Source organism: Hippoglossus hippoglossus, chromosome 7 (assembly GCF_009819705.1).
Source record: "Hippoglossus hippoglossus isolate fHipHip1 chromosome 7, fHipHip1.pri, whole genome shotgun sequence".
Taxonomy (NCBI): Eukaryota; Metazoa; Chordata; class Actinopteri; order Pleuronectiformes; family Pleuronectidae; genus Hippoglossus; species Hippoglossus hippoglossus.
The window spans coordinates 1,656,628-1,667,406 of record NC_047157.1 but is presented as its reverse complement, the minus strand read 5'-3'; the positions used below and the strand labels follow the sequence as shown (position 1 = coordinate 1,667,406).

Here is a 10,779-nt window from a genome sequence, read left to right as displayed (position 1 = left end):
AATATGAAAAACATGAGGTCTGAATACTTAGTGAATGTAATAGATACAAATTACTTAATATCTAAATTTCCACTTGAGAAGACATTAAATAATTAATTGGTTTGATTTGATAATAAAGGGTGTATGTTTGAAATGAAATGAAAGAATGATTAGAGATTTTTGTAGAAATGCATAAATTACCTACTATATATCCTGTTTTACATTTTATTACTGAGAAAAAAATCCAGCTGCCTTAATAAAGCAAATGTTCATATTAGAACATCAGTGAAAATATGAATATTAGCATTAACTTTAATAGATAAGTAAGTTGGAGGCAGATACTCAGCTGTCGAGTCTCTCCTGCTGGAGGAAGACAAACATGAGACACAAACATGAGACACAAACATGTAACCCTGAGCATGTTCTCATAGATGGCTAAATAACTGCTCCATTAAACATGAGCTATTTATTTATGCTTTAAGTGGTGCCTTATTAGAACTTGGTGCCCAGATACTGAACATGAATGGAACACTGCTGAGTAGGAAAGCTTTTATTTTGGTAACAGCCGAGGAAGCATGAATGAAAACACAGCTCCACGAAGAAAAAAGACAAGCGACGCGACCAGTTTAAATGCAACACATTTTTCAGCTTTATGGAATAAAAAAGTTTCTGCAGAAAGGTATTCTAAAAACAAACTGAAAACTCTTCAAACATGATATAAAAGTAAAATTTAAGACACATACTCCTGTACACATGTACATATTTAAATATCTTGTAGTTTTACGTTTTTACCATCATATGTAAGTTGCATTACATAAGTTGTGTTACGTTGCAGCCTGCCACACACACAAACAAAAAATAGCAATTCTTTATATAGTCTCAGTAAAACTAGACACACACTATTTCCACAAACAGGAACAAAGACACTGTTTAGAACTGCACTGACACACAAAGCCTCCTGATGCTGCTTGTCCTGTGTCGTTTCAGCCTCACTGTCATCGTACTGTGTAACAGTCATGGTGACTGGTCAGAATGTGTTGGGGTTTGTGTTTGATCATGTGATAAGATCAATGAGGTTATAACAGCTGCTGTCTGCTGTCGATGGAAACGTTGGTTGAGGATGTTGATGTACTGCAGAACCCCTGAGCCTCTGCAGCTGGCCCTATGGAGAGGTGGCCATGACATCCGAGGAGGACGCTGCAGTCGAGAACTAAACAATGCAAAGTAGTTGAGAACGAGCTCTGTCCTCACCCCACTGAGACCAAACCAAAGCTGATGTTAAAAAGTTTGATGGCAAGCGAGAAACTGAGTCTCTGCTGAACATCCCAGCAGGGTGACAGTGATGATGTCAGTTCTCGATGGAGGGCAGGGAGGTGACAGGCACCCAGCGGGAAAAGAAGCTGGATCCTCTGTAGAGCTGACCCTGACGGGGGGGGGGGAGAGATTATTATTATTGATTGATAATTGATAAGTCTCAACTCTAAACCTGGTCAAAGGGACTTCATAGAAACGATGATTTTAAATGAGGAGTATATTTATTAATATCATTTTAAACATAGGTCTTTCCACAGGATGAGTGGGAGTGACAGAGTGGGCGTACCTTGTGGCTCAGGTGACTCCAGCAGTGCAGCCAGGACTTGAAGATGGGAGAGCGAGGAGGAAGACCTGCAGCCAGACTGACACAAAGCCCAACCAATCACACTTCAACATCTTCGCCGGGATTCTACAAATACCACTAACTATGTTGTTGCCCATTCAAAGAAGACAATGTAATAGTTTGTGATATAGCTGCTGTGTGTGCTATGATCAAATGAAAATCAACAGCTACAACCTACGACCTTGGAATTTGCTGAAAGCTCCAAGTTCACAAGGTTTGACGTGTTTGCTCCTGTTTTCAGAAATAGTGGAGGCCAACAGTGTCACGATCTAACCAATACAAGCCGGCTGTGCACACTTGTTGTCACCATGAGCTCTGCAGCAAGCAGCAAGTCACTCAACACTGCATCATCAAAGCAACATGAGGTCACTGCTGATGTCACCATTGTGCACAGGAAGTGCAGTCTAGGGTTAGGGTCTCAGGACATAGAGCGTGAAGGTCAGCGGTACTATTGATACTGAGTGACGACTACACGTTGAATCCCATCATATTGTCATTGAAGAGTGAAATGATTTTCCATGTGAGAATTTAATCATGTTGGAAGAATCGACTCACCCACAGTTGTTGACTGCCATAAGATCAGCCACCAACATGAATGGATATGTGAGAATACTCACTGCAATCTAGAAAACAACACTGCATTAATCTGAAGTCATGACAAATAGGAATAGTTCAAATAACAATGGAACTGCTGAACTTACCCCCATCACAAACTTAGTATAGCTTCTGACTGCTGAGGCCTGACTGAACTGCAACACAACAAGAGAGGACACAGTGTACTGGCTTTATATGGAACAGGACATTTGATTTAATTTGGAAGTTGAAAGCTGGAGGAAATTGCTAAATCAAATTCAAAATCAAAAGTCTGAAATATAAAAGTGGAGTACATTAGGTGAAGAAGCCGAGTGTTGAAACATGTTGTTTAACATCAGGTAGTGAGGTCCCCCTCTCAAATAAAATTTGATTGATTGATTAGACTGTTTCTACACACACACACACCAAAGTTTTTCTGAAAACCACCAGGTTTTAGATGGTTGCTTTCAAACAAGGCATTCGGCTTCGGGAAGGGTTTATACAAAGATTTCTTCTTTATCATTTGTGCTTCCAGCTTTTTGCAGCAAATCACTTGCCTTTCAGCTGTTGAAGCAACATGTTTCAACTCAGCGTCTTCATGTGATGCACTTTAGCTCCCAGCTAACAGTTGTTGCAGAAGGTGTAGACTAGTTTCTTTTACATGCGAGTGATTCAGATATTCCAGTCTTCCATTGGAACTTTGTTTATGGCTTTTTGTAAATGTATATGCATAACAAACTGTCTTATTCATTACTTTTCATCAATATTTAATGTATTGTGTAGTTATAAAATAATAGTGCTTGTCATCACAGATAGAGATACTTACACTGTCGTCTACAGCGTAGGTATTAATAAGGTGAGAGAGGAGGTTACAACACCACAGGAAGAGAACCTCTCCCAGCATGTGGGGTATGAGACCTCTGCAAACACACAAAACACTGCTCAGACTGGTGGAGGTCAAAGATCTAATCAACATGTCGGAAGTATTTTATTAAAAATAACTGTAAAATGATTTAATTACTCACACATAGAATCCAGCCACTCCTTCCTCCTTAAATATGTTGGTAATACAACTGATCATCCCACTGTAAATATGACATCAAATCCATGAACAATGTAAAAATCTACAAAGAAAATGGGTTTCTTGTTTTCAGCTTTTAAATGTCAGCTTCATGACTCAGCTATTGTCTAGTGTCTAAGCTGGTGAAAATGAAGCAGCTCTGAGTCGGTTCTTCCCAATGCTCCTCGCAGCAGTTTGAAGTAGATGGGATGATGCTGTCATACTTATGTGATCAAATCCCACCTACAGTGTCCTGATGAGGCAGATTAGCTAAATTTCCAAATATGAATCAACTAATAATAATAATAATAATAATAATAATAATAATGATAATGATGGTTGTGACAAAAGCACCTGAAAAATATGAATATCTGAAAGTTAAAAAAATCGGACACCAACTTGTTAACCTCTGTATATAGTGACCTTCATTAATAGTGGACTAGTCCGCCATTCGTAACCTGAATTCAAATTGCGTACCCATGTACAGGGATTAAAGTGAAGACAAATCTTCCCAGTTTGCACAGAAACATCGTAGAACAGCTGCGTGTACACACTGTCCTGCATTTGGTTGTTTATCTGTCGTTACAAGTTCACTCAGTATGACCCACACTCAGTCCTTACAGCTCATTCTGCAAACGTCTCTGGGCTCTATCCTCAGTGTTCACTGTTATGATGATTATATATTTATATAAGTATACATTAGTAGAACCTGCCAGAGTGAGACACTGGGAGACATGAGCAGAGTCTATGTACTGAACACAATAAGCAGAAACATAAGCAAAGAACAACAAGCTGGTAATAACACTAGGCTTTAAATGAAACACTTCAACTGACCCAATGAGCCTTAATTCAAACTTTAAACACATAGCACCTACCTACCTATCGACCTACTGCCCTCCCTGCCTTCCAATCTACTGGATAACTAGCTAACTTTAGGGGGAACTCCAGCACATAGACTGACCTATTAAACAGCAGACTTAGTGTTACCTTTAAATATTGTTGAATAAACTGCAAGTATAAAATCAATGATAAAGTTGTTTTATCCTTGCTGATCCCATACATGGCCTCTCTGGAATCTAACTGATATTAATCTGTTGTAGTGCAGGGGAACTATAATCCCTACATGTATTTAAGATTAAAAGAAAGAAATACATAAATCTACTTCAACAGTTAAAAATATAAAGCTGTCTCACTGACTGTGGGCCTTGCTAGTCACTCACATCAGTCAGAGGAGAGCTCTGTGCAAACCAATCGTTTCCTACTGCTGCTAGTGCTTCACATTAAGTGCTTCACTGGTGATCTATGGCCTTTATTGTGAAGCAGCTAGAAAAAAAAGTCCTGTATTTGTTGATAGGGGTTACACTGTGGGGTCAGAGAAATCTGAAGGATTATAACTTTAATAAATAATAATTCAGGATGTTTTTCTGAACTTTAACCTTAATTGTTGGTCATTTAGTCGTGCGTATTTAATGGTTGTAGAAAAAACCTGGTTTCAAAGGCTGTACAGGAAATTACTGCGGCATAATACCAAGTCTTACCTGTACTTGACCTCTCTGCCAACAAACTGGGCCATGCAACGCACTGACATAACTGCCAAAAGGAAACAAAACAGGTGATCAGCAAAGATATGTCATTTGTTCTGACAGCAATTTCTGCTCCTCTATTTTATGTAAAAACAAACATTTTTCATCATAGCCGGTCGGACAAAACAAGACATTTGAAGAAAATCATTGGACTCAGAATTTGTGATGTGAATTTTCACAATAGTCTAACAATTATTAGACTAAAGGATTCATTGAGAAAATAACTATAAAAATAACTTCACAACTATTCAATAATGAAAATAATACAGCTGCTTTTGTATATCGAGCATAAGCTTTATATGGTGGAATAAAGTTTGACAGCCTTAATGAGGACATACCATGAAAAGGATGAGTGGCTACTCTGGACAGGCACTGGATGATCATCTCATGTGTGGTCTGAAGACATGAAAACAATGCGAAGAGACAGTTTGATAAAAGGATGAAAAGATGTGAAATGAAATGTTGGCTATAAGCCAAAATATCTGTTCATTTTCTGCTGGATAAATGTGTTTGAGTAGGACTAGTTTCTTTCTGGTAAAAACTACGAAAAATGTCCAAATGAGCCAATGTGAGAAGGAGATCCTCCGCAGGATTCACCACCATTGAGTGGGTGTGTTGATGGCATTTCTAAAATGCACTACACGCAAAAATGTTTTAAAAAAAAATAAACTAAAAAGAATACATATCTGAGGATGAAAAAGACGTAGAAGACACAGACAAAAATGTGAGGAGAGATTGTGGTGATAAGGACCGATGCCGGTGTCGATGTGCTAAACAAAAACACGTGATCTCTGCAGCGGAGTTAAAACGTTAGATCCTTCGTCTGCCTGCTGCACCTCCCCTCACCTGAACACTCCCGTAATTTGTGTTCTTGTGAACTTTGTGAATATGTGAAAGGGAAACTACGGAAAACGTGCAGATCCAATTGTGTGGACATTCTCCGGAGTTCATGTCTAACCTTAGTTTCTAAACATATATTTTCGCCACATCTCTTTTTGTAGTTCAACAAAAGAAGCCTTGAACAAACATGAATCAACACAGTGATCATGTACAGAAAGTCTGGCCTAACAAAATGTTGTCTATTAGTGAGATATTATAGTCTGAAACTGTCTGATTATCAATCAATCAATCAATCAATCAATCAATCAATCAATCAAATTTTATTTGTATAGCCCATATTCACAAATCACAATTTGTCTCATAGGGCTTTGATTAAAGAATGAGAAAGATTAATAAGAGTTATTATGAGTAATACGAGTATAATTTGCTGTACACTTTTGGTATTTGCCAATTTTCCATACTCTGGTCTTGAACATTTTTAAGAACTACTTTGACAGATTTATTTTACACTGGAACAAAACTACCAACATGACAAACAGAAAGTAGGTAGTGAGTATAACAACACAATGCAATTACATCTCAGCAGTAAGCCTCCACATGAATTGAGCCAGGGATGATCCCAAAGTCGGGAGCAGGGTGACCTCTCACCTCTTTAACCACTTTCTTGAGTGAGGTCTGAAGGTCGTCTCTCTTGGCTAGAAGCTCCACCTGCTGAATAAACAAGTTAATTACTCTGACAACTCTTTATAATACCTATACCTTTCGATTCTTTAACACCCTCGACAGCTGTTTCTGTCCGTCCCTCTGTCTAAGCTAAGGTGTAAGGGCGATCATGTGTTTGCCGTCGCTGCTCAAAAGCTTTGGAAGAATTTTGCGTGTTCTAATTCTACAACTGAAGCCACACATATTTTCTCATGCTTTTGGGTATTCTTAAGTTTTATTCACTTTTAGCATATAACTTTTTGTTTTAATTTCCATCTGGAGCTGAGACATTCTGCTTTTATACCCTGAAGGCTAGTTCCATAATCGGCATGTGTGAATCCACTCTAGGTGAGGCCCTTGCAAGTAACACTACGAGTTAGTAATACGGACTGACTTGTGGTGTCTTCAATTTAGCATTTCTGGTGTGGTCATTCTCAGTCCTTAACCGATGTCACAACAACTGGAAGCTGGTTGAGCAAGGTATTTTTTCCTTCTCTTGTGGTTTTGGGCTATAATCAGAGGTATATTGGCGGTCATTTGATTGATTTTGCCTGTGGGTTTCTTTGTTTGGATAAGAAATCCCCAGTTTGAACATCTTCTCTGCTGTCATTCAAAGTCTCTAATAGCAATCTTGTCTTTTGTATGGGCTGGTAAAAATACCCAAATTCATAAATCTGTGCTTCAAAGGCTAAGATCTGCTGCAGTTTAACTTTGCCCAATCCACTCTTAAGATCTGGCTTCAGTTTCGGCCTTCAGTCAGCTTTCTGCCCCAATACAAGGCCCCGTAAGCAACAACAATAACACTGTCATGATATCTGTGCAGTCTTAGTCACAGAAGTTGCTTACCTGTTTAACGTTGCTCCTGACCATGGTGGAGATGGCACTGGTTATGAAACGAGGTGAGAAGCCACGGAAGAGTCCCCTCTTTCCATCCACCTTCACAATGTGCTGTGCTGAAAACAAACCCATCTCCTGTCGGCTGGTCTTAATTCATGTCCAGCGAAACTGTTACAGAGCACTCACACATATGAGACCTCAGCAGGAACGTGTGTAGTAGAAGCTGAGAAAAGCTCAAATCTTCAAGTGGCAGTGCCAACACCAGCCAATCAAATCACACTTAAACTAGCCAATCAATTTATATTCTTTCTAATACAGATCCTTCCTGGCATCAAATGAACTGAGCCTGGAGAGAGGAGGTAGAGGCAGTGGTTGAACCTGGTATGTGTTCGTCTGTTTGTGGAGTATATTTTCAAAGTACTTCCCTTTGGCATTTCATGAAGAGCTAGCATGGCACGTTAGCATGTTAGCACGAATGCCAGATATGTTGTGTGTATGTTGTGAGTGCTCAGTAAGATCTGGTATAAACATTCATCCTGAATGATCCAACAAAAGTGGACAGCTCTTTGTACAGGTGTGAACACACCTGAATAAATCCTCAAAGCATCTTGAGATCCTATCACTCAGATCTCTCTCTCGCACCGACTCAAACCCATTGACAACAGGAGCATTTATAAACTCAGACTGGGTAAAAACATAATTTGGTCTTCAGGAACAGAAATGACGTGCATGATTATTTGCATATAGAGCAGGAAAGTGAGATCTGATCCCAGTGGTCACAGGAAGCATTTTAACGGCAGGTGTGAACAGACAAACTTAGAGCTCTCCACTTCGGATCGGATCTAGGACAGATTATGAAACCAGGTCTGAACAGGGCATAAGACAATAAATATTCACACCTCACTCACCATAGGAGAAGAAGCCAGGTAAGTATAAGACTCTTCTTCCAAACATCGTTGTGCCCACAGTTGGAGGAAGAGGTTCATGTCCCACCTGGAAACAACAATAGCAGAGATCAAACACAGCTTCTCTGCTTCGTGGGAATGAAGGAAACCCTGACAACTATTGTAATGACCAACTAGAATTACTGCATCAGAGTTGTATGCAGTCAAGTTGCAGGAAATATGGTCACAATCCCCCGTCTGTTCCTGAGTTGTGGTGTTGAATAATGACCAGAAAGTTGAACTTTAATGTCTTGAAGTAATCCTTCACATTTTTGTGTGTGATAACACAGTGCACCATTAATCTTAAAGGGAAAAGATTTGAACTCCAAACAATGCAACAGCGTTTAGCTGCTCAACAAAATCTTAGTTTCATTTCTGCAGAAAAGTCGTGGAGACGTTAAATAGTTTTCCATGGAACACCAAAATGTTCATAAAGTGCCTTTTTTTCAGTTTACGGAAGCGCCACCAGATATACGCCAGGTGTTCTGCCTTAAGGTGCTTGTTAACCATGGTCAGTTTAACACTATAGCTCCTTCCTCTCAAAAAGGCACCATCCACTGGCCTCTGTGGCACCTCAGATTTATCTGAATTTCTATTACATGCGACGGAGAGGAATTTTTAGGGGTTTAATCAATGCCTCGAGAGGAACTTTAATTATATATATTCTGTTTGGACATTTGTGGTATTAAATGGCACTGTTGTCAAGCAGGCTGGATAACTGTAATGCTCTCCTATCTGGTCTACCCAAAACAGTTATAAATTGTAAATGGTTTGTTTTTATATAGAGTTTTTCTAGTCTTGATGACCACTCAGTACAGTTCGCCATTCACACACACATACAGTGCTCTGAGACACATGTGCTCACATTCTGTTTGCTGTGTAAACACAAATGCATCCTGGGCTAAGTCTACTCAGCTGACCTCTGGCCTGTTACAGTTTCACAATGAACCAAAATATTTCTACCCTTCTCAGTGAAGAATTTAATTAGAAAAAAATTCTAATTAATTTGTTCCCGATATTAAAGAACAACTTCATGCACCCATTTTATACACATTCCATATTAGGGATGAAACGGTTACCGGTTTCTACTGTGGTCAAATTCGTGACTGTTAGAAGTACCATTTCATCTTTAATTACTATAGTGATTGTTGATAATGTAGCATTGGCATCAACCAAAGTTAGCAATTCTCCAAGACACGGGCGCAGCAAGCAACGTGCATTAGTTGTGTGTTGTGCATGTGTGAATATGAGAATGTGTCTTTTTATTTAACAGCCATCCATCCATCTGTCCATTTTTCCTGATAATCTGGTTGAGTAGACACTCACTTAAGCAGGTATTGTAGACATTTCTCTCATCAGCAATGCCTTCCAGCTGCTACTGGGAAATTCTAATTAGCCCAAGTGCAGATTTGTCTGATTGATGCTCAAAAGTTCCAGTGCAGTCAAACTATTGTTGAGAAAGCAGAGCAGAGGTAAAGGTCTTACAAACAACTCAAAACGTCCACATGGACAGGCAGGAAGGCAGCCATGAAAACAGCTGAAAGTTAGGGTCTCATGGCACAAGACAGCAGAGATGGTGTGCTGAGGTTTAGGAAAGCATCATTTATTAATATTGAACATGTTGCATGTCTGAATCGCATTAAGGTTTGCACTAGACTTTATCAAGCATGTTACAATCGACCTTCCATTTGTGAAGTCGATTAGATGAACGGCTCATGCAGGTGGAATTAGTAGGTAGATGGTGAACCTGTCGGTCTACACCAGAGTTCAATCATCAGAGCAAGTCACGGTAGACACTGTCAGTCAAAACTAGGAGAATATTTGACATATGACATCATTATGTAAATGTATTTGAAAAAGAAACCGAGGACTGAATTGTTCCTGAATGTTTGATAAAACAGAGAATAGTCCAAACTCTTGTTTTTTGACGTCACTGCTCTGGACCTCTGTCCCAGCTGCGCTCAGGTGAATGAGCGCACTGCATCATGGGACATGTGAAGGAGTCGGCCCCCACCACCGCCTGTATATAAACAGGTGGCCAACAACAATACCAGCGGCGGTGATGTCGGACTGTCTTTCTCCGGTTAGCTACTTAGCTACATTAGCTACCTGTATTAGCAGCTTCACGTACAGCAGCGGGTGTGTGACGGCTGTCACTCCCGCTCCCAGCAGCAGCACGGCGGTGTCCAGAGCCACGGGGGTCGGTGTAGCATCCGGGTCCACACCGACTGACAGGTTTTCTGACGGCTCCATCTTTAGCTGCCGTGACAGGAGGACACCGCTCATCACCGCTGTGCGCAGCTGAAGGCTAGAAAGATAACTTCCGCTTACAACTTTCAAAATAAAACGCGGTGCTTCAGAGGTGATAGAGGTCCTGTGCATCGAACACACGCAGTATAAACACATCGTAGTTTCTACGCGACACGAGGGCACAGAGTGGGTTTGATTTGATTAGCCTGCTGTTTGTCACACGTGGGCGGAGCTTCGTTCGTTTGGGACTGATTTACAGGTGACCAGTAAACGTGAGCTGCCGGAAACTGCAGTGGTTATATATCTATGAGATTATAAAGACAGGATATAAGGATGGAGTTAATAAAAACAGCA

The 10,779-nt window shown here is 40.1% G+C and overlaps 1 protein-coding gene across 1 annotated transcript; it reads right to left on the bottom strand.

The window, feature by feature from the left end:
• Positions 1–979: 979 nt before the first annotated feature.
• LOC117765156 (mitochondrial carrier homolog 1-like) lies at positions 980–10,483 on the bottom strand. The gene is made up of 12 exons (XM_034591482.1): positions 10,285–10,483; positions 8,140–8,224; positions 7,241–7,347; positions 6,341–6,403; positions 5,191–5,248; positions 4,808–4,859; positions 3,235–3,294; positions 3,036–3,129; positions 2,338–2,376; positions 2,192–2,259; positions 1,580–1,655; positions 980–1,402 (listed from the first exon to the last, which is right to left on the bottom strand). The coding sequence occupies exons 1-12, from the start codon at positions 10,459–10,461 to the stop codon at positions 1,328–1,330; spliced, it is 954 nt and encodes a 317-aa protein (XP_034447373.1). The 5' UTR covers positions 10,462–10,483; the 3' UTR covers positions 980–1,327.
• Positions 10,484–10,779: the final 296 nt, after the last annotated feature.